At 38.4% G+C, this 25,479-nt stretch overlaps 1 protein-coding gene across 3 annotated transcripts in view; it reads left to right on the top strand.

The window, feature by feature from the left end:
• The window catches only part of BLNK (B cell linker), a 106,702-nt gene that overhangs the window by 22,529 nt on the left and 58,694 nt on the right, over positions 1–25,479 (top strand). For all 3 annotated transcript variants that reach the window (XM_076338811.1, XM_076338809.1, XM_076338810.1), the window contains one exon: positions 8,660–8,706. In XM_076338811.1, coding sequence (XP_076194926.1) covers positions 8,660–8,706 — 47 coding nt within the window. The remainder of the gene's footprint in view (positions 1–8,659; positions 8,707–25,479) is intronic.

Genomic DNA, 25,479 nt, shown 5'->3' with positions numbered 1-25,479 from the left:
AACCCCGTGCTGAGGACATTTCTGCAGTATGTCCTGTTTCTTGGAGATCTCAGGTCACTGGTATATGTTGGCTACAGTCTAGAAATATTTTCCAGGCCATTAATTCTTAGATGTGGCCAAAAATGGAACTTCTGACACTTCAATATTTCCCTTTGTTTTGAATCAGAATGAATAGTTGCAAGTTTCCCATAAAAGTAAAATAAAATGTTTTGGAACCACTAAAGCACTTTCATTGACACGCCTCATTTGTGCCTTCTATTAAAAACACAAAAATAAATTTATTCAACTTTGTCAAATTTTTTATACATTCTTAATCATTGATGAAGTGAAAGGAGTCCTGCAAAACAATCTGGTTTAATTGATGAAGCATTTTTAGAGGTAAATGGTTCTGCTAGAAGACTTTCAGCTGGCTCTTTTGAATTCTCTTTTCTCAAAAAAAAAAAAAGAAAAAAAATCAGACTTCCTAATCTTGCAGCCCTCAGCAGCAGCAGGCTCTGCTGGTTTTTGCTGAGGTTAAATTTCTAGTGGACATAGTTGTTACTTCTATATGTGGTGACGTGCTTCCTTTTTCAAACACTAAAACCATTTTAATTTGCTTAAGCGTATAGCAGTGCATTACTATAAAGATATGGGAAGTGGTTTTATTTTCTGTGTTCCAGTAAGTGTCCTTTCAATAAGGACATGCAAATACAGAGCTCAGCCCACAGAGCATTACACTGTCAGTGAGGAAGACAGTATAATTTTTGGAAGAACCTTGGAAGCCTCTCGTCTGTCCATCAGGTCAACCTAAGACTAATGGGGACACCCATGTTCTAGGAAAAACAACATGAACTTTCCCATTGCATGCACTAAAAAGACAGATTTATGTTGCAGATCAAGCTTTACTGTCTTAGACCAAGGCTATTTCTGCAGCCAGCTTTCAGGGAGGGGACCATTCATTCAGCATGTGAAATTGAACACGACAGGTTCAAAAAAAGTCTTGGATAGCCAAGTGTGAGCAAGCAGCTCTGGGGGTGTAGAATGGGCTGGAAACCCTAGGTTTAAACAAATAAATCATAGGCAAACCCACTCATAGCATGTACGAGAACAAAGCATCAACTAGTTTAATCTTTCATTGGAGCTCTTTCAAAGCAAAAACGGTTAACCTTAAATCTGTGCACTTTAGGTACTATTGCAAAAGGCAGTTTCCTCAAAATAATGTAAACCATAGGGATTCACTGAGCTACTATTGCAGGAAAATATCTTTCTTTCGAAGAAAAATCTAGTTTCTAACATCTCAACAGTTAAGTAAATGTGGCAGGGTATGCAGTACAGACTTCTCAGCCTTGGAGTTCTGGCAGAACCATACAGTAGTTCAATGCATATTAAGCCTAATCACATCATTCATAAAAGAACTTGGTTTTCACTTGAAATGATAGAGCAGCAACAGTACAAACAGATCTCCATCAATGGTGCTAAAGTAATCCTGATTGTCCTAAAAAATGTAAAATACTCTACCGTTCCTTCCAGCGTGACAGACATCTAGACCTCAAACTCCCATAACATGTTGAACACAGATCTTAGATAGTAACACAACATCAGATGAGCAGTTTTGTTTAACTAAAACCATGCCTGAGGACAAAATACCAGCAGCACTTCCTGATGGCTGACAAATCCACAGTGGACCAAGAAACCCATCCCCAACAGCCCTTAGCACAATTGGCCTCGTGTCATTGCAACTACTCCCACACTCAGACCTGAAAGGTCAAAAGCATATTAGAACTGTTAAGCACCTGCGCTGGATTACCAGCTCAGGACGATAAGACTGCATCGCCTAGCTCTGGCTGGCATGACTGTTAACGACTAATCTTGTCCTTTACAGAGCAGCTCTGCAACAAACAGGATTACTGCTCATCTCTGCTTTCACGTTAAAGCAGTAGGCTCGCCTATCTGAAATGACAGCAGCTGTTTCTTATACCACTTCTATAACTGTCACTTCAGTTTCATTGCAGAATATCAACATTTGTGTTCGACAAACTTTCAAAACACAGTGAATCATATAACAGAGATGGAATGATAGAGGCAGCATAGCATGATTCACCTCAGCCTTGAAACTGCATGGAGCTATGTTTCACTAGGATTATGCTATCAGCATTTTTTACCTCTGAGATATTGGCAACAGTTCTTATGAACTGAGAAGACCGTAAAATAAACATTTACAACCAAAAATTGGCCAATATAGTTTGAGAATTCTTGCCACAAACTGCCAACCCTGAAGAAATAAACTATGATTTTTTATTTTATTTTCTTCTTTTTGTCCACTTCTAATTACACTTTCACTGAAGCACATTTCCTTTCCTTCTTCCTCCAGATTTGTCTGTCTTTACCAAGCCTTCTGTTGCTGATCTCTTTCATTTATTATCTGGAAGACAGATTTGAGTGGTGCTTTTAAATTTTTCTATGTTCATTAAATTGCATCCTTTGACTATAGATATGGCAGCCCTAAGCCATTTTTAAAATATTTTTTAAAATAATTAATATTTCATTTTTGCATAACTCTGCTCTTTTTTCCTCCTTATTAGTAATTTATCCTTTATGTATATAATAGTACTGGGAGCAAAGCTAAATTAAAGCCTCATTGGGGTAGCTATCACACAGAGTTTGAGCAAGGGTTTTTTCTTCAAAGACGCTAAAATCTGAATAAGCTAGACAAAATGTGGAAGAAAATAGAAAAATATTTTTTAAAATGCTATTTGAATAAAATTATGAATGAGATATGAGGATATCAACTATGACTCAGTAAAACGCTTAAGCACAGACCCCAGCAAGCGAACATATCCTCTTGTCTTCAATGAGAAAGATTTAAGCACATGCCTATATGCTCTATTGATTCAGACCCCACACATCTTGCCTGAATTCATGTGAGATCTGAGTCTTGGCCATAAAGCCCTGCTTCTCCTCCCAGAGAAGCTTACACTTGTGAGTAATGCCACACCTGAGAGATGCATCACAGCTCTGAAGCCTGACCTCTCTTGTTTATTCATAACAGGTCTAAAATTGGTAGGTGCTCAACAATTTCCTCAGTGACTCTGCTGAGATTCTTTAGCCCTTATCCTCAGCTTTTTGGATTACAATATTTTAATCCTAATGCCCCTTCCAACCTTTTCCTCTCTAATGAAACTGTTCATCACATTGACACTGTAGTGTCATCCTACTCCTTCTGTAGTAGGAGTCCATGCATTCATAAAGATGAACAGACACCACCACCTTGCTTCACATAAGTGAGATATTACTAAAAGGAGTAAGATTTAATTTGAAAGGCTCTGTAACACAAAGAAACAGGATTTGAATTAGGCTGAATTACAGGGAATTGCAATTTCAGTATGTAATATAGTTACAACCTGTTAATCTGCTATGCAAACTGGCCTCACTATAAAGCCACTTCGCACATAAAGTGCTGTTGCTACCACTAGATGTCAGTTTTACACACTTTAAAACAGATAAATACTTTAAAAATAGTAATTCTCCGTTCACAATAGAAACATATTTCTTTATTATGCCATCCTTTCTGGACTGACCTTTAATTTTAAGGATTCCACATTTTATTTACCTTCTTCTCTTCTGCTTTTCTCCCCCTGTGGGGCACAGTTCTCCTTTATCTAAGAAAAAAAGACCTAAAAAATTTCCATTATGCATTTATTCCATGATTTACTCAGTCTGAGACACTCTGACAGTTTTTGCCAGATATCACTAGCAAAAGTCTATAGCTCAGGTTGTATTTCTAGAGGATAGCACTGACACCTTATTCTTATTCCATAAGGATATTTTTATATTCCATAAGGACATTTTTATTAAGAAATGCCATATCTTCATAGAATCATAGAATCATTAAGGTTGGAAAAGACCTCTAAGATCATCGAGTCCAACCATCAACCCAACACCACCATGCCCACTAAACCATGTCCCTAAGTGCCTCATCTACTCGTCTTTTAAATACCTCCAGGGATGGGGACTCAACCACTCCAGGGATGGTGACTCCACCACTTCCCTGGGCAGCCTCTTCCAATGCTTGACAACCCTTTCAGTAAAGAAATTTTTCCTTACATCCAATCTAAACCTCCCCTGGCGCAACTTGAGGCCATTTCCTCTCGTCCTATCGCTTGTTACTTGGGAGAAGAGACCGACACCCACCTCGCTACAACCTCCTTTCAGGTAGTTGTAGAGAGCGATGAGGTCTCCCCTCAGCCTCCTTTTCTCCAGGCTAAACAACCCCAGTTCCCTCAGCCGCTCCTCATGAGACTTGTTCTCCAGACCCTTCTCTGACTAATTACAGATAGTCTACTATGCCAGTTAATAGAGGATATCATTAACATTTATTATTACAATTCTATGATTTTTCAGATTTTTACTCGTATTGACTGCCTAAACGTAGATTATTTTTATTTACACTCCAAATTTCTGTCTCTCAGAAATGAAAGACATAGCTGTAGATTCTTCCTAATCCTGGCTTCTTGCAGGTCTTTTTGTCCATACCAAACAGATTCCATAAACATAAACAGGTCTTAAGATAAAGAAGTTGATCATACTGAATACAGAGCTTTTGTAATGTATTATGCATTTACTTTGCCATAACAACATGAAATTGCTTTACATCAAGGAAATCTGGGTCTTTACTTCCCTCCCCCCAAAAAATTGAAGAAAATTAGGAGGAAGCCAAATTCATTATACCATACCATATTCAAATATATATATATAAAAAGGTATATATATTAATAGATATGTATATATACACAGACACACACAAAAAGCAACAAACTTATTTCACAGCGAACCTCTCCAAACCGGTCCATGCTCAGAACTGGCGATGTTACAGCATTATTGTAAGGTAATGACAAGACTGTCACCTTACATGCAGCTTTACTGCTCAGATATTGACACCTTACCTAGCAACACAGTATGTTTGTTTAACATAAAGTCAAGGGAATCCCCTCATCCTCATTCACATAAAAATCTGACCTTTTCAGACTCCTACTGATCCTTCAGAGCTCTCCTGGATTATTCAGGTATTATTTACACCTGCAGCCATAACCATCTTATACAGGTGCTTACCTACAAGGAGGGGCTGAAAAGTAAGGAAGGGGAAAGAGATGTGCTTATATGAACTTCAAAATACAGTTGAAAAGACTGTATCATACAAATAACTGTATCAGCAACCTTCTTCAAAGACATCTAAAAACTTTTTTGAGGCAATAACTGTTAAAATATCCCTTAGCACAACCTCAGCTAGGAACTGTGAAAGCGTGACAAATCTCCAAAGCAAACCTGGAGGCCAAAACATGTCAGGTCCCATGACTGCTGACAGCCGCGTTTGTGACTTAGAACCCTTCCTTAGAGAAGTGCTAAACCTGGGGCAGGTGAAGGTGCCATGTAGGCTACATACTGTGTTACGTTTTATCCCATGCAAGAGCCCCATTCCCTTTACTGTCCTACCACACTTACTCAGTTTCCTCAAACCAGGACTCCATTTGCAAGCTAACTACCCCTTATCCACCTACTAGTCATCCTTTACATGTCCCCAAGTCTGCAAATGCCATTAAGTCCCACCCAGCCAAGGCTTATAAGCCACATGCACATGTGCTGGCCATTTGCGAAACACATGCCCAGAACCAGAGCTCCTCAGACATGCCAGTTCACTGTGCGTGTACTGCACAGTCCACGTGCATGAGCTGGTCTAAACTTTTCCAGACAAAAATGCATAAAACCTACTTATGGGTCTGCAGCTCCAGATTGTATAGAAATTTAGCTTCTCTCTGCTTTTGATGTCAGGCTTCCCCTTCCTCAGCACCCATGCTGGCAAGCAGCTACAGCAGGATAGGCTCAGATCCAAGACATGCCTCTGCAAGTAAAGGAGTGAGAGACACACCTCAAACATTTGCACCACTGCAGCGTTTCTCCCCTTCCATGCTGCGATCTGCAGAACAAAGCTGGCTGGCTTGATTTGCAAGCTAAGAGTTTTGGTTACTCTTAACTACTGAGCTAAGTGAGCTGCTGAGAAAGTTGATGTCAGGTAAATGAAGCAACCAGTAGAAAAGAGGAAATCAATAGCGGGTTTGAAGAGAACATAATTTTTTATATGCTTTCTAAATTGCACTCTAACATGAAACTGTAAATACAAAAAACCCAAACACTCCAATCTGTCCCTTTAGTTCCTCATTGTATATTTGGCAACTCATATCCCTCCAGGAAAGAAACTACTTTAACTTCTTCTTTATCACACATATTCATTTGCAATACATTCCATTCATGCCAATATGAATCACTAACAATGTATATCATAAGCAACAACAGGAGCAATGGATGATTAAAACCTGGAAGAATTAGTCATTTGCTTACAGAAGCTACCATGTAATTTCAAAAACGTTGGGTTTGCAAGATATTTTTGTATTGTTTCCCAAGACCAGAATTTTGTTGCTAAAATGCAGCAGCAGCTCTTAGTTGCAATCAATGGTGCAATTTACTGGGGGAAGAAAAAAAACCCACAAAATAAGAAAAGATAGCTTTCAGCTGGACCCATAGATGCCAATCTCCTCAAACTTCAGGGAGGCTTATAGCTCAGTCCCCTTAATGAAAACCATCTCAGAAGAAAAAAAAAAAAAAAGGGAATCAAGTTAGAACCCTCTATAAAAACATTCACCAGTATAGGAAGTGCTTAGATCCATAGCTTCCTCCTCTGTCAAGCTCAACTGCTAGTTAAAAAATTGCTTCATCTGACCATACACACAGCACGTGCCTGTGTAGAAAGAGCTGCCTACAGCAAAGTACTGCTTAAGCAGCAGATTACAGCAAACATCAGCTTGGAGGGGCAACGAGAATTACACAAGCTATTTGGCTGCAATCACCAAGCAATTATACCTCAGCAATCTTAATACACTCAAGAAAAGGTTTAAACAGTCTATTTTGCAAAGAAAAGGGGGTGAACAAAAATCAAATCCTTACAACAAAAAATGTAGCTACTTCCTCCTCTTATTCAGAAGGTGCAATAATAGGGGAGGAAATAGCCCTAATATTGCTGGTCTTTGATCTGCAGAGGCAATTTGGTGAGTCATCATTACAGCTGACAAAGTCTGAACGAGCCTGGATGGGTCTGTATGCCAATCAGACAACTCAATATAGTTTTAAATTTCCTTAGGAATTTGGTGATTTCTAGATCTGCTAGATCATCTGCTAATTACCATACACACTACATGTAGATATGCAGCTGCTTTTTGTTACAGTATAATTACAGGCTAAGTATTAAATGTAGGGGGTTCTCCAGTGTCTGAAATGGCATATTTTCACAACAAATATATCAAAGAACCTAAAGAAATGTAGAGATTCACTTGAATTTAAATACAGACTGAGGAAATATGTTTTCTCTGAGATCTTACATGTTCTCCACTTGATCTCCTTGTCTCATACACTCGTTATTAGTGTCTCATTTTGTATGCCTGATATAAACTCATCTATCGTGCTGATAAGACGGTGAGAGAAAAGGCAAAACAGTTTGGAATGGGACTGATGGCTGGGGGGCTATTCAGAAAAACAGATAGAGCTGGGCAAACATCAATCATATGACAATGAACTCAGTATCACTGAAGTCACTGGAAAGTGTTTCAGATATTTCACACTCATTATTATGCCTTGGAAGTCTCAGGAAACAAGAAAATTAATTTCCTCTTCCTGACACAAAAATAGAAGGACAGAATTGCCTCTATTAAATGGACACGTTTTCAGCCTGACCTATCCCCTGTTGAGATCTATGCTGAGAGAGGGCATTTTAGCGTTAGCAGGTTTCTGGACTGAAACCATGCAATCACACACTTGGTCTGGGTACAGTCCAGAGACTTGACTGGAAATTTTGCACTAAAGGAAGTGATAGATAAAAAAGGGTTTAATTTAGACTAGCTTAAAACTCTGACTTAAGAAGTTCGGCTGCAAGCTGCGCGCTAGTTTGAACATCAGAAATACTTCTGCTGCTTTAGTGCGGGGCATGGACTCTTTGGCACATTGAGGTGAAAGGTATATGGAGGTACACAAACTATTGAAATTATTTGGCTAACACTGTTTCCAGTACCCAAATTAGCTCGTGCAGCACTAGAATGGGCACTGTATGTGCCAAGGTGGCACACTAAAAATTCTATTTCTTTTTCATCTTCAGTTTTTCATGGGTTGAGGAGTCACACAGAAGTCTAGCACAAGAACAGACCAAACTGGGACTTAATAGTCTCCCAGCCATTGTTAAAGTAATCTTCCACTCAGCCACTGTTATCCTAATCTGCTGATTTCAGTAAAAAACCCCAAAGAAATTCTGTGGTGGAGCTGGAAAGAGACTGTATAAAATGGCTTATCACTTTTTGAATGATTCATTAACCAGCATAATTTAATCTGCCACATGCCCAGTTAAATTCCAGCTTAACAATGTAGTGTGTGCTACCAGCTTTCCAGAAATGTTACAACAGGCCAGTAATAAAAAGTTAAGCATTAACTAAGATGAGACAACCATGTAGCTACAAAACTAAAATCTATTTTTTAGGTCTTTGCTTATTTCACTATTAAAAATGTCATGCAATTCATGTAATGGATTGATCTTGATTAAATTGATCTTTATTTAAAATGCAAAACCTGTTTTCTCTCTTTTCAGAATGTATCAGATTATGAGCTAAGCCGATTCAAAATAATGCATCAGCCGTAAGTTTCTCATTATTTTCTGCTTCCCCATTAAATGACTAATACTCTGTTGTACTCTGACAGTTCCTCTGTTAATAAATAAGGAAAAATGAGAATTGAAACCTCCTGCTCATGTGAAGGGCATTAATTGATGGGGGTGGAACTTCCTCAGGATTAGGATCCTGGAAGGTTTACAAGAACTGTGGTTCAGATCAGCTGACAAGAAAGTCTCTTCTGCACCAGCTGCTGGGTGATATTCTTCCTCAGAACAGACAGGGACGATGTTAATATTAGGAAAAGTACAAATTCAACTTCTTCCAGAATATAAAAGCTCTTTACTTGTATAGTGTATGAGGCCAGATTTTCCGAATTGTTTCATCTGCTGCTTAGGGATCAATCTAAGTGATCAGATTAACAAAGTGCTGTGTTGAAAGTAATTTAAATAGAATTTAAATAGAGTACTGAATAAGAAAATACAGGTATAACAGTTAGGAAATACCTTCATGTAATTTGTGACAAATCAAGTTCATTTAGAAGGATATCCTTAATGTTCAAGTATATTATTTCTCTTGTATTACTGCACAGAAATAATATTACGGAGTTTTCTCTATAAGCCAATGAAACCAAGAAGAGTTCAGTTTCATATGGAGTGAGTTGCTCTGCTTCACCTAATGGTTGTTATTATTCCATGTAGCATTTCTTTTTTCCCTAGCTGGGAAAACACTGTATCTATTTACGAAACCAGAATTGTTTTTCGAATCCCATTCTATTGGTAAGAACCTGGAGGAACTTGGAGGCATTTTTACCCATTAAAATCCTATTCCTGTTGATAAGAATTTGATGAGAGCATAAGTTAACATTCTTTGGGGTTTGTTTTAATAATTAACTAGATGAGTAAGGAAAATATCAAAGGACTTTCTTGCAAAGTAATTAAGTCTAATGGGACATCATTTTGAGAGAAAATGTAGAGAGCATGAATATAAAGTTAATCAAGGGTGTGATCTCTGTTTCTGTGATATACATGAATCTGATCTTCTACAATATTGGGGCAAACAGAAATCTACTGAACTGAGACCAAGATTTGCACTTTTACTGATGTGGGCATTCAAGCTTTGGATTCTCAAATTGTAAATTCAAATAACAAAGGTGTTTTGTAATATGAATTCTGTTGTCAAGTATAAAACAAAAGACCAGAGTAGATCAAGTCCAAAGTAGTAAAATTCCTGAAATGCACAGTGTGGATGTCACATCCCTAGCACCAACTTTCATTCTAAAATCTGTTGTACTGTATCTGTAAGTACATCTTACTACTTGCTATTGCAAAAATTGCCTGAGTTTCTAGCACTTGAACAGTTTGCATGTTTTAACCGGGAAAGATTTACATTGATCCGCCTAAGCCAGATGCACAGGCCTGTTCAAGCCTGTTCATACAGCAGGTAATCCCCAATAGACCAAAACACTAAGGACAGATAAATGGAAAAATAGTAATTGCCAGACAAGGTGAGACCAAAATCCTGTGTTTCTCCTGGCAGTGGCCAGTGCTTCAGGTCTCTGCCTGTTACGGAAGTTTCTTCATGGGGCTTCATTAGACAGAAGCTAGTTCCCCTGACGTGCCACCATCAGAAGCTCTTTGCCTTTCCTACTCTAGTTCTCACTAGTGCAACAGTTGGTGTTCTTTTCCACAACAGAGATTTTGAGTCTAGAAGACTATAAATGCTCTGTGAACTAAAACACACAGTTATGCTACATTCTGCTAGGAAATCCCATTACAGATATACCAGGAGCAATCTGCAGCCATGCATAGGTATACTTCCCTGACTTCTGCACCAAATGTCTCCACTAACTCAATGGAAGGCTCTTTTCCCTCTAGTCAATGCTATACCCATTCTCTAAGGCAATTATCAAAGGTAGTTTATTATAGTAATTCTGTTTTGATACTCTGAAATAAACTTTCTTTGCCCTACACTTTTCATGAAGACTCTTATTATATTCTGTTAATACAATTAGCATTGGCTTTCACAGCCTAATGACAGCCTGATGTAAACTAGTTCTCATCAACACTTAAAGCCACAGGTCTACCTAGATTGCTTTTGAGCAGCTACTGAATATAGTAGTCAAATTATCAAGTTGCAATCTCTATTAGTGTCCTATCCTATCCCTGAAATGCAATAATGAAAGATTTCCTTCCCCACTTCCCAAAACAATAACAGAAGAGAGGTGCTACTGTCAAACATGGGACAGCAGAGTACTGAGGCACAAGTCCAAATGCTCTCTGGAGCTGGCTGCCAGGGTTGTGCAACAAACTGCTCTCACAGGTTTATATGTTTTCAACAGTCCTGACATCATGTTGAAATCTTGAGCTTTGCTTAAAGCCCTTCCTCCTGCAGAAGCACCATTGTATTTTTCACTCCACGCAGCAGACTCAGTTGATACACTCCCACCCTGAAAGCCTCGGGTCACCCAAAACACAGAACAAGTTCGCTCTGAAGAATGGCAGTACAACAGCACCTTCCAGATACTTCCGATCAGAGAAGTCTCAAACATCCCACTGATTACAGTCATGGGCTCATTTATTCAGTGTTAAAATTTATGCCAGGAAGAACACTATATAGAACATCACACTACATTCAGGAGCACTCTTTAAGAGAGCACAGATATCAAAATCAACCTCATATCACAGATATTTCAGAATACTGGAACTTCAGTGCTTTCCAAACAAGCTGTCTTGCTATCTTCACTTAACATTTTAATAAGCAGTGCAAATAAGATTGGTATTTATAACTGTATTCAGCAAAACTGGCATATAAGCTATAACTCAATTATAAACATCCATAATTTGGAAGCACGTCTTGAGAAAGAAATGTAATTACAGCTCAATCACCTCAGTGTAGCTAGTCCAAGGCTTACAGTATCAGATGTTTATGCAGAAGTTGTTTCACAATGCTTTCCGCTTACTCAAGTTTCACTTTCCCAGGGACCGTGAAATTAAAGGCCGCCTTTATAGCAAATGTGATTAGAAATTCATCCTAAATCAAACTCAGAATAAATTTTGCTCTCAACTCATGAACTCTAGGGACTGTTTTCCAAAATCAGGACTGGAATCTTTCCTCACAACATCAGCGCTCTCTGTCCCATGTACAAATTCAGAAGCCTGTTCTGGCTGTGTCGGATTGCTAGGTAAACGAGAAGTCTTCACCCGCCAATCAGATATGAGATGTCAAGTCTTGCGTTTATCATTTGTATATAGCAACACGCAGTTATGGAAGATCCTGGATAATAAGTGAGCTGTGATAAGGAACACATAATTACAAGCTTTGTCTAATTATGGTGTGGGCAGCATTTGATCTCCTTTTCTTGAAATAAACTTCTACCAATTTTCACTGCTGTGAAAAATGTTACTAGTTTATTTTACCAGGAATTTATAGTATATGCAGAAAAATTTGCTATTCATAAATCAAGTAAGTGTCCTGTAATTAAGATTGATTTCTAGATTAGTTTCTAACGTCTTTTTTTTCATTTGTTCATAATTTTTAATAACTCCAGACTGAAATTTTTCATCCTTGCTTTCCAAGCAAAGGAGATGTCTTTTCCTGAGACATGTGAATAAATTCCCAGTTGTAAGAGATGTTACATAACAGGAAAGTACCTTTGTAATGCTGAGATGTTCCACTTGAAATGTCTGCACTTGCATAATTCAAACTGCAAAAACTAGAAACATTATACATTAAGTCCTTTTTCATCCTCCCCCCTCCACTCGCATTTTTTCTTTTATTTCTTCATTAAGGAAGGTAAACAACCTAATGTGGAAAATTCATTTTTCAGCTTTTTCACAGCTATCAACATTTAAATCCACAGACAAGTTGTCCATACACCGCGTGCAAAGGCCTGGATCCCCTCTTAGCCCCTTTGTAGCTGGGTCACGAGAGAGTTCATAAGGCAAAATCTTTTGGAGTGATGGTGTCCAATAATCACTAAACCTGGATTTCATAAATGTGGATTTGAGACCTTGCTTTGCCTAAGTAAACTCAGCTAAATTATTTTAGCATTCCCTGCTTCCTTTCCCACCTGCAGTGTGGAAATAATAGTATTTCCCTATCTCACAGGGGTGTTATAATGGAAAAGCATCAGGAATTGCGATGTCTTTACTTAAAATAGTAAGGAAAACTGTACAACTGCTCTGCAGGTGAAAACTGTAACTTGCTTCCCAAGGTCCCATTCACCAGCTGTGATGCCACAGGGCCACGGGAGTTACATACATTGGGGACATCTGAATATTGTGGGGACTAGTGGCCAAGCAGTGGCCCATACTGCCATCACTGCAGCTGCCAGACCGACCTCTGTGCTGCCAGGGGCCGTTCCAGGCTTGCAGGCAACGAAAGAGGATGATGGTTCAAAGGGCAAACAGGCCTCCGCTGGCAAAATTAATTCTAGTCTACTCGTGACAGAGATTTACACCCATCTTTTCTCTACAATTTAGTCAGACACTTCAGTGCATTTTAACTCATTGTCCATTATTCTAGAGAGAATCAGTGTCTCAAACACTGGCACGCATAATGCATTTTCTTCCATTACATTTTTACTTCTCATTAAAAAGACAGGAAAATTGGAGCCATAAACATTAAGGCAATAGTTAAAATTAAGAATAACATAAAAGAGAAGTCAAAAAATAAATCAGTAGACTTCTAACAGGCTACAATGACGTTCAAATTTCACATGCAGAGAATTTTCTAATCCTGTTTGGAGGGGGGATTACATAGGCATTATTATTAAGTTTATTCTTAGGGTGTGCAACATGATACTTTCAGTTTCACTTTGAAATGTTTTAATTTCTTGCTCCTATATTTTTATTTCAGTAGATTACTTTGCCTAACCAAAGACAAATCCTAATAAAAATACTACTAAAATCAATGCGATTTCAATGAGAACTAGACTGTTTCCTTAAGAAATAATAAAGACAAAGAGCTTTTGCTTTCTCTTTAAGCAAGATGCAGCAGTACAGAAATCTTGTGACAATCTGCATTTGGACTTTCCCCACTCCAGAGAAAGCTCCAAGCTGAAAAAGCAAAGGTGGTAGATGACTTCTATCCCAATACTTAGAAAGCAGGAAAGGTTTTCCCCTCTCCTTGAGATATACCATAGTGGATTTTTAATTACCCTATGTCCTTTAAATACCAGTGCTGACTCAGGTTGAATGTTTTATGTCTAAATATGTAGATTTAGTTCCTTGCTCTCCTTAGTTTTTGATGTAGCTTAAAAACCACTTTAAAAATCTCCACTTATTCCCGAAACTGGAAAAGGCCAGGGCTGCAAATTCAGAAGATACCTCTCCATACAGTGACCTCCCAATAAAAATGATACCTAAAAGAGAGCAAAAAGAGGTTTCCAGTACATAAGCACTCTAGTGTCACAGAAATATACTACAGGACACTTCCTTGGTAGCTATATACACTCCAAAGGAAAAAAAAAACAGTATCTGAATTTGACTTTAAATCACATTTTTATATATTATTTACTCATTTTTAGCATAGAAAAGCTATGACAAAAGTCTACTCAGACATCAAATATTTACAGAGGCAGCCATTGCCTGCTGATTAGAATTAATTCTGGATATTCTCCTGTTCACAGGAGGATCTAGGAAATATTTGCTCAGCAAAGCAACACCATCTTGCCTCCTTTTACAGCAGCAGAGAATATTACACTCCTGCAGCAGAAAGGGGGCAACAGACACTTGCATTGCAGCAGTTTCTCTTCCATCCTGCCATCAGCAATCTAGACTTTTGCAATGACACCAGTTACTTGAGAAGGAGGAAAGACTCCCTCACAGCTCAGGAGAACATTGTGTTCCAAGTTCTCGTAGGAAGCTCACTTCTGCTCTTGTAACTAGACTGTTCACCGTGCTATCTTGGATCTAAAGCCAGGCAAAACTGGTATTCCAAAATAATTTTTGAAGTGTTTTGCCAAAGCTTAACAATGAAAGAATGGAAAGATCACAGCATTAAAAGCCTTGTGGCACCACCATAGACGGCATGGATTTGAACCCGAGACCACAGTTTAATCATAGCACCTTCCCCATCTCAGCTCCATGTCAAAAGAAGTACCTAGTCAGGCGAACACAGACAGACACATTCCAATACTATGAATCTATAACTGGGCATTTTTCTTAGTACTAAGGAAATCCAATCCAATCTTCTAACCAAGCTTTGCCATATTTTTGAGATTTGCCAAAAATTTATGATAGTCTATCTTAGCAAAATATGCTGTCCACTATTTAAGTCCAATAATATTTTATACTTTTCCATAGATAAACAGTGAATTTGTATTTTATGCATTGTTTTATACTGAAAATAATGCATAAAGAAAATGGTACAAGGGAGAAACTATTTCTGTACATCACATTCCTTTATGACTGCAACCACACTGAAGACATTTTCAAACAAACTATCTTTCTAAACTGGACATGGAGATGCAAGGTGGAATTACATTAATGGTGTTCTAGGTGGGATGAAAACCAAACCCAATATAGAAGCCATTCGAGCTAGCAATATGTGCTGCTGAAGAGCAACGTATATCACCTTATGTTCAGTCCTGTGCAGTATGGCTTTTAGATCATGAGCGACTCGCCTCCTGTCAGCCCACCATCTGCTTATAGTTCACAATTAAGACAAATTCAGAGATGCAGTACTTAGGCAACAGCCTTACCTGTCTTGCAGCATCCCTTAATATTTTAAATGAAGGATATTTTAAACAAACACAATGCCTAAAAAGCCCCTACTTCAGTGGCCTTTCTCACTAAACAATTTCTTCAACTGCAGTTGTATAAAGATACTAAGTGAAGTTGACAGGAAATAACCATGATTACAAGCCTGTCTTTGTTACCAAAAATAAAGATGTAGCTAGAAACTACATTTGGTAGAGCTTATAGAGAGAAAACAGACACCTGTATACAAAAATCATTGGAAGTTACTAGAGATTGTAAATAAAACAGCATTCAGTCTTTGAAAAAGATACTACAAATAGTAGCAATACAGTTCTCTCAAAAGTTGAAAATATACAAAAATACACAAAATATACAGGTTTGTATTTCCTGATCAAGTCCCGACATCCAGATATTTGCTGGGGTCTTACTACGTTCCAAATAGCAATGGTGGCAGTTCAGATGTTACCGTGCTACAGTACTGCAGCTGTGGTTAACGTGGAAACTAACTTGGCAATGTTTTAGTTCTTGTGGTTCTGTGGACTATATTCCTGCCCCTAGGCTGAGTAGAAAGAATATATAACAAAAGGCTTTCTTTACGCACATAATACTGTTAGACTGAATTATCACTATTGCAATGATGATGAATGCCTCAGGGTTACAGATATATGGTCAGAGTTGGAGGGGGGTTTCCATTTTAATGAAAATTACATCCAGAAACTCCAATGAAATAAAATAATTTTGTCCTTTTTCCCATCCTTTCTTACTGAAAATAATCCCATACTCAAACAGTTGAAATACCTGTTGATCTTATCTGGAGGTCACCAAAGAACTGATAGGATATGAAGATGTCAGAGGAAATCCCAATTTTTCTTCCCAACACCCTTGATGCCTGCAATGGAAACCAGTTTCAAGATGTCTGAGTATCTTCCATGGCACATTTTATCTTCCCTATCCCAGTTAGGAAAATACAGAGAGAGGCGCAGAGGTTGCAGTCTTAGCTGGCTTATGTCTATATATAATATATAAATCAGTACAAGCCTAGAACTGTCTCCAGAGTCTCCTCCTCTTCTTCAGCCCCATGATTTTCCATTACTCTGTGTTCTGGAGCCTGTTCAGGGCAAATTCTAAATTAGAAAATTTTAGAATTAGTCAACCTTGCCCAATCTCCTTTCATGGTACCCTACCATGCTCAGCCATCTATGGAATGCCATTTGGCAGGGGTTTAACGGTATAATTATAGAAGTGTTTCTTTAATACTGGAAACACTATGCTCATTTTTTTGGAGGTTAAGCAAGATAAATCACAGACTCTTTCTGATAACAGTGTGACAGACTAGCGCTAAATAATATTAGATGTCTATTAACCCTCTTTGAAGAGCAAGAGTGGATCAGCCTCTGAGAAAAAAGCATATGCTGGTCCAGCTGTAGGGAGAGCCAGGTCTGTAACAGTCAGCTTAATCTCACTAAGTTTTAGTGAAAGTAGAAACATTTATCTTTGTTAGTATTCTAGACCAGCCTACATAGTAATGGAATATCAGTTGCGGAGCAAAGTTGGGTACGAAAAATCAAAGAAACAAGTCACCTTTTTAAGACACAGACCCAAATGACCTCCTTATGTCTGTACACAAAGCCAGAAGCAGATCCAGAAATGAAAGCTGTTGCCCAAATCACAAACCGGTTCTTCACCATCATCATATCTGGATAGGATCTTTTTACTCCACCCTGTCAGTTGATGTGCTTTCCTTTTCTCTATTACATGGCTGTACTCATACCACAGAGAAGAGGTTGTTGTAGTTTCGATTCACTGGTTTTTCTTCCCTTTTAGAAAATCATATTTAGTAGTCAGAAAGTGCTGCACCTGGGACTCAAAACTCAGAAGAAAATAACTTCTGGCTCATTCAAGCAATAAAGTGTGAAGGACTATTAATTTATAATCTCATTTTAGCGGAATTCCACATGTGCCCCAGCTCAAGTACACACTGGGCAGAAAACAGAGCTGATGTCTTGGCTCATTTTGCTCCAAGCCTCCAAACTGGTGTCCTCTCAGTTTTTGAAAGAAATACAATATTTAATTTACAGCGTGTTTCAACACATATTTATGCTCTCTGCAGGAGAGACATTTCATTCTTCTCGCTTTAGACTAGCCTCTGTGAAAACGAGTGAAAACATAACCTCTTTTTGCTTTTGTATAAGCATGCAGAGCTTCATTCATTAGTTCATACATTTGTGCTGTGATGGCAGGTGAGCTATGCAGTATTTCTAAGATAATGAAGGACAGTATTAAACCTTTTCATTCAAACTTTCTTGAATTCAGAAATGAGAAGAGAACAGGTAAACGGTTGAGATACGATACTAAGCCATGAAAACTGCAGTGCTTAAAAATGGGGTCAGCTAGACGAGCAGGGTAGAGAAGTTACAAGATGAGCTGCAAGAAGTTAAGGGACTGTGGCAGGAGGGCCTGTTGCAGCTGCAAGCCAGACAGTTGGTGCTGTAGCAGCCAGTCACTTGAAACAGCTTCAGGAGAGGCTGTTCAGCGCAGCTGGCCTGGCAAAAGATGAAGTGCAGTTGGTAGGAATGCCACAGCAGCCCTTTGTGCAACAGAATTCAAGACCTGAAACCCAACAGCCTTGCACAGCTACAAGTGGCAACCCACAGAATTAATAAATTTGCCAAAAATATATATTTCAAAGATTTGCCCCAAACAAATGCAGGAATTGCATTCAGCATGCAAATAAATACCTCTTTACTAGCACCTTCCTCATAAACTCCCTTTCCAAGAGCAACAGCAATGTGAGGAACGTAGAACTACCTTAGTAACACCACGGACACTGGCATGATGGTACTTGTGCATATCTACATGACAGATGGCATTAACGCTCATCGACACATGATTCAGAACATCGGAGAGCCTTTCTGGATAGATCATCTGTAACCACCTAAACACAGACAGTATCATAATGCACATATTTATGAAATTAAGAGTCACAGGCAACCTCCATGCTAGCTTTCTCTAATTTTCAGTGCTTCAGAGCATCTGTACACTTGCAGTGGGTGCAGCATAGGGACTGAGGAGCTAGCAGCAAGCACAGGAGCTGCTCAGCTGCCAGAAGCAGGAAAGCTGCACTACTGGATGCTGCACGTGACCTGAAATGCCTTGCCTCAAGGTGCAGCTCCGCTACGTCTTGTTCCAGAGACTGCTCAGTTGTCACCAGCTCTGGCATCGTGCTCCACCGCACAGTGTAAACACACTTTGACTGTACAATCTTGATGTTTATTTACAATTCTTAGAAGTAAAATTCAGATATGCTCTGAATTCTTGAAGAGGTAAAGTGTTTTCAGGCCAGACTATGGCCAATCTCTTGCCACGCTAACAGCGGCGCATGCAGCTTCCCTGCAACATGCTACAGTTTAGCACTACACAGACCATCTCTCGCAGGTTATTTTATCAACCTTCTGGAGGACTGAGGGATGAAAGGACATTCTCCAGAGTAGGGAGGCATTTCAGTCTCCCTGCCCAAAGCTGTCTTGGTCTGGGCTGAGACTGCTGTTAAAAATTATAATGGAACAGTATTGCCTGATCTGTTTTTAAAAATATTTTATTTTATTCTTCCATAAGCTACGCCTGATTTTTCAAAGTCTATCTCCTTCTGTTCCTAATAGTCAAGAGTTCTGAGGGGAAAAAAAGAGATTTTATGTATTTTACAGTTCTTATACTAGCTTTCCTGTTTTCCATTCTCCTCCACCCACTGCCATTGCACATTTTAGGTACTCTCCAATGATATCCTTGACAGAGCATTAAGTTTCAGTTTCTTCTTCACAATTCTGGCACTTCAGTTTCCCCAGACACCTGCTACCACAGCTCTGTCATTTCTCCTATTTAGTTCCTCACTGCCCAGTTTCATGGCTTTTTATTATTTTACAAAGCTCTCAGAATATAGACAATAACCTAAAAATATCTTACCATTTCAGTTAATCTGCCTTACCATACATTTCATAAAAGCAATCAGATCCTTTTCTAAATCCCTGATCTGGCTGATAAAATTAATTACCTTTATCAGTATATATCTTCCTTATCTCTTTCCTCAGGCTCAAGCAATAATATTCTGAAGAAATACACGGGAATATAAGGCATATCCATGCTCTTGCTTTAATGAATAGATATTACAGTTCAAGATCACAGAAGTAAAAGGATTGTTTGTACTGCTTGAAATGTCATCATGAACTACCAGCCATATTCCTTTTACATTACTGGTACAAATAATGTTTAAGAAATTATTCATAACTAGATGGTTTTTGTCCACATATAGCCCACAAATAGATAGATTTAAACATACTCTGAAAAAAAATCCAAAGTCAAATATTTTCTGTCATTATTTTGTCTTTTTAAAGAAATAGAAGTATGATTCACATGTTCAGTCTTACAGGTATTCTCTGCTAGCTAATCCCTTTCCAGGGATTTATTGAAAATTACAGATAAAACCAAAATTTGAACAATTTCAGCTTTTAACCAAAAGCAGTACTAAACATGTATGATATACCTCCATCACATTGATACTTTGTTGTTTTTTAGCTTTAAAAAAAAAATCCGCTCTAAGAAAACACTGAAAAATAACAAACATAGCCAATTTCAGATCACAGACCAGAGCCCTTACAGATGATGTCTTTCCAGCAACACTCCTCTACCATCATCAAGTTGACTATAGTATCAGATCCTCTGTTAGCCACAATGAATAATGGGAATAAATTCTTCAGGATTAAAGATGTAAATGGTCCAGAACCAGCCTAAGTCAAAAGCAACATATCAGTACATATCTATACCTATCATGTACCTCGCAGAGTCCACAGGATGGAACACCAGTTCCTGGGAAAGCCCCACTTTCTGTACAGATTTGAAATGTTGTTCATTCACAACCAATGCACCAAGAATGTTTTGAAACGCAGCCCCATGGCATAGCTCCAGCAGATACCTGGGCAGGCTTAGGGTCTATGCTATACCAAGCTCAAAATTTCGCTGCTTTATTGTGGCATTTCTTTCTACTCTTAATATTCTTGAGTATTGGCTTACTTAAAGTAAAGCAATCCTGGATCAGATCAAAGGTCTAATTCATATGACATTCGTGACATTAGCCTTCATCAGGTGCCTAAGGAAGACAAGAACGAACAAATGGGTGTGGGTGGGTGCCTCCGTATGCATGCGTACAAACAGTACGTCACTTGCTGAGCTGGTATAACACCACAATGGACCATGCTGAAACAAATAAATTTACGCTGTGAATTCAGGAAAGTGTTGGTGGTATCAGTTCCACCAGGAATAAGAATAATAATAATAGAAATCTATAATTTCTTTAGAAGGTCATGATACTTTGAGGAGTCTTTTTCATAAAAGGGGAAATTTTCCTGTGAACAGAATGATGAAAATTAACCGACCTCGAGGAACGCTTAAGCTTGAAAGAAATCACAACCCCTAAGGAAGAGATACCTTAAAAACCAATAATTTCTCCCTGGAAGACTCTATTGTATCATTATTGTCTTCCTATATGCTAACTAATATGAACATTTTATAGCAAAAGCCATACGAATAATATATACCTTGTCAACAGTTTCAAATTACAAATAGTACATAGCAATCTAGTCTTCACTCATCAGTCTGTTTATAAACATATTCCCGACTCAACAGTATTGTGGCAATAACAAACAGGACAATTTCAAATGTGTAACATAACCCCAGGCAGATCTCTACAACATGGAGAAGGTTTAAGTACCCAAGTCCATGCTGCAGATGTTGGTAAAATCCACTAGTGTCCACTAGAAATTAAAAATCTCATAAGACTATCATCTGTGTATGTTATTTCTAAACTACCAGTCAGAAACTTTCTTTAATCCCAAAATACTTTAGATTGTAATTTCCTGAACACAGTGACCTTCTTCTTGTTCTCTATTAGAACAACATATAGTGAGCAGGGATAACTGTTTATGAATAAGATTACTGTGTGCTACTGCAATACAATGAATATTCAAATTTGCATATATGCGTTTCTTTACACGTAGATTTCTATCAAGTTTTCTTTCTTCTTTCACTTCTCCACAAGTTCCCTTTATATTTTAAATCTGAAGGGATGACCAAAAAAGTAGAAACAGTTACTCTGTTTCTACAGAATATGTAGAAACAGAATGTAGAATTTTTTTCTTCCAATATACTCTGAGAGTAGAAAGATGCAGGCTCTTATGACCACAAACTTATGAAATAACTCTTTTAAATGCTGTACTACAGCAATAAATGCTTCAGAATAGGATATATAAAAAATAATAACCCACTCTGATATAGCATGGCACTCCTATTCATCTACTACAGTTTTGTAGTCTTAATGCAATTAAAGTTACCAACTGTGTAAACATATTCACTGCAACAATTCACAAAATTTGCAGTCTTAGACAACAGAAAAATTTCATGACTATAGTTACAAGTCTGAGCAATTTTTCTCCACAGAAGAGAGTATTCCATGAAACACTCTAACTCATTTCACAGCCATATAGCACCTTTGGTCATAAAATGTTATCTTGTTACTATTTCAAATAGTAGTTTGCTACTTTTGTAATTAATAAGATAATAATTTCTTTCTTTAGAAAGTCCCCCATCTCCTTGATCACTTCACTGTTTTTTTTTTGAAGGCAGTATTTCAAATCCACTATAATTTTGGGTGAGAAGGACTTTCAGAACTTCTTCTGTTTGGTGACATTTCTGCTCCCAGAACATAGTGTTAGGCAATTCCAGTTATCCAAGAAACAGAAGAGAGCAGTCTTAAGAAGATGGAAACACACGAAAACAGAAAAGACTACAGACAAAAGTATTTTTCCTGTTCCTAAGCAGGAACAGGAAAATGCTCAGACAGCAATTGTTATGGTCAGTGAAGCAGTGCAGATTACCATATTGTGCCAGAGAAAAGATGCAGCAACCATTTTCCTTGGCTGTATGTATTACAGGCCAGTGCAGGAAAGAAGTGGTTTTAAAAACTATTGGGTTTTCAGCATTTTCCAGGTACTGAATGCATCAGGATATGTGTAAACAGTATCAGCGCTATACAAAAATAACCTCATTTTAAGACATCCCTTTCGTTTTGAAATTTGAAAACTCTGTGCAACCTTTTTTCTGTGCGAGTATACACAGCGATTTTGTCAGCAGGGACACGAACACGTTTAGACCGTTCACTATCTATGTCTGAATTCTGACTGATGCTCAGTAGGCACATGCAGAAAGGAAGGACACAAAACGTTTCTCTTCCCCCACCCTCCTCTGCCCCGTGCAAGTCTCATTCTCGGTGCCAGGGCCAAATAACCCACTCTGCTAAGCACTCCCACTAAGGCCCCTTGGGTCTTTCCAGGGTAAATCCACACCCCAAACTGGAGGACGGACAGGGAAGCCAACTTGTCCAAGATTTAATCCAGTTGCAGCAAGAGATGAGGAGGAAGGAGAGCAGGGTATACAGGCCCCGGAGAAAAGTCAGAAACAAGAGTGGCTTGCCAGTCTGCAAAGAAGCCCATGCCCCTACGCCCTCCCTTCGGTGGTTAGGATCAGATTAAAGCTGGCCAGTTATGAGTATCTCCGTTGCAGTCACTCTCGACTGTTGGAAGGGGATATGATTTGCAGACCAAGCAGCAGCACTATTCTTCAGAGTCACTGTAGCTGTCAGTTGGCTCCAACACAGGTCACTGCCTCCAAGGCAATCTGACCTCAAATGCTTTCAGTTTAATATTATTTAATTAGTCTGTCTGAAGGAGCAAATTTTGTGTTTCTGTGTGCGTGTGGAACAGATGACAGCAAAACTGAAAAGCAGAAGTGCAGCTTTTTACACAGTGGGTTTGTCCCCAGAGAAATAAAACACATTTTCTCTGCAGGTGCTAAAATGAGTTTGCTCAGAAGCCCCTTCATGAGAAAATCCTATTAAATTTACTGTTTTCACATCTTTGCCTACCCCACAGTACATACCTACACGTACAGCCTGTTTCCTCCAGTGAGCCTAAAAACAAACCCAAATCCCGTTCAATTAAATTTAGAGTTGCATTTTCAAATGCATGTCCTACTACTATTACTATATGAACAACTTTGAATATGCCATTTAGTATCCAAAGTGATAACAGATTAAAGCTTTAAGATTTCTAGGGCAGCTGCTAGGAGTCTTCCAAAATTAACACTGTGGCATGGAGCCATTTGAGCCACAGTGAGGAGACTAGAACTTCTGAAGATTAGTATTATTTAAAAATACTTGGGACAGAAAAGTACCTTCCTCTCCTCTGCTAAGACACAACTGCCCACATGTAACTTTTCCTGTACAAGTAGTGTTTTCTGGTTTAAAACAGCTTATATGCATCCTGGAAACAGAAAAAATCCATTCAAATAGACTAGTTAATGCAAGTCTGAGAGCAATGCTTGGAAAAAACAGAGATGCATTATTTGAAACATGAAGCAGCAGCGTTTCACCTGTTTATAGCAATCAGTAAGTAGTAAATACAGAGAATGTCATGAGAAATCATGTTCCATAAACTCATGGTTTCCAAATACCAGCTACAGGACACTGAACGGTAAGTTAAGTAGGCAGTATTATCAACCGAAATAGAAATCGAGGGGAAACAAAACTATGTCTAAATTGACATAGTTTTAAACAATAGAGTGTGAGTGCTCTTTTGGCCGGGTACCAAGTCCCACAAATTTGCATTCAGACCCGTATGATCAAGCACAAAACCCTTCCGGGTGGCATGTGACAGTCTACTGCTAACCCTCCGTTTCCCCTCTGCTCTTGATCCCCACAGCGTATTGCTGGCATGTCTTCCTACGGATATTCTGAAAGCAGAAGAGGTCAAATATATACAAAATACTTTAAAATAGCCGGTCTTTAGGAAAAATTCAAGCCTGCATCATGGCTACAGATTCCAGTTCAGATTCAGGTAGTATGAATTGGGGCTGTTTTCCAATTCAGATGTAGGTGGTATCAATTTGGGCTATTTTCACTAAACTTCCACAGCCTTGAAAAACAGAACTGTAGCAATCATTTACTGACTTTCACGTGAACACAGACTGATCAAGCCCAATTCCTGCTACTGACCAGCTACATTTACATTCACATTACACTGCTTCCATGGTTGGAGCTCTCACCTTTAGTGCTATCCCGGTACTAGCACGAAGTCAGAGCTCAAGCAGTAGCTACTCAAATTTTAAATAGAGACCTTTACATATGAATAAATACTCTTTGAAGCAATTATCAGAGTCTGAGAGAGATTTAAGACAGCATGTAGGTATAGGCAGGGAGAAGTACCTCTGAGCTAGGTGAAATACTGCGACCTCAAGACAGTAAAATCAGACAGATATTTTGAAGTGAATTTTCAATCATTTTACATATTGCTCAGGAGAGCTTACATTGCTGCTCTTTTGTCAGGACTTCCTGAAGGAAAAGCCAAGCAAAAGCTCATGAAGCTGTCTTTTAAAGAGTAAAATGTGCAACATCTTGTGGTTCCCCATATTCCCCAGAAGTGGGCAAGTCAAAATGAAAAAATACACTAGCTACTTGGCAAGACATGTTGTAAATGAAATCCACTCGAAGAATTCTTTCCTATAAAGAACAGTTGCATCCTTGACTCCCGAGTACTTCTAAGAAAAAATTTTGGCACGATCTTCTCTATTAATGTTGGAGACAAAACTTTGCTAATTGAGAAGGGGTTAAGAAATGGGTTTTCTAGCATGACTGAGAGAAAAAGTAAGTCTTATATGGTTATGCTATGAATAAAATTGAAACCTGGTTATCAAACCAATTGCTTACTTCAAATCAGGTTTCTCAGCTGTTTTATATACATTGAAGGCACTAGACTGTATCTATGAGCATTAACGTAATCTGTAAAATACAGCTTCCTCTTGAAATAGTCATGCATAGTTCATTGAGATCTTTTGATGCAGCACTGTCTCCTCAAAGCATAAAAATAAAAATAAACATTAAAAAGATTTACTGTAAATTGTTGTTTTAAACTAATCTATTTGCAGTTCTTTTTATTCACCTTCTCATTGCTAAATTTTTATGCTACGTGATACAGTTTACAATTCTCTGCTTTTTA

Source organism: Aptenodytes patagonicus, chromosome 5 (genome assembly GCF_965638725.1).
Source record: "Aptenodytes patagonicus chromosome 5, bAptPat1.pri.cur, whole genome shotgun sequence".
Classification (NCBI taxonomy): Eukaryota; Metazoa; Chordata; class Aves; order Sphenisciformes; family Spheniscidae; genus Aptenodytes; species Aptenodytes patagonicus.
This window is presented reverse-complemented; position numbering and strand designations above follow the sequence as displayed.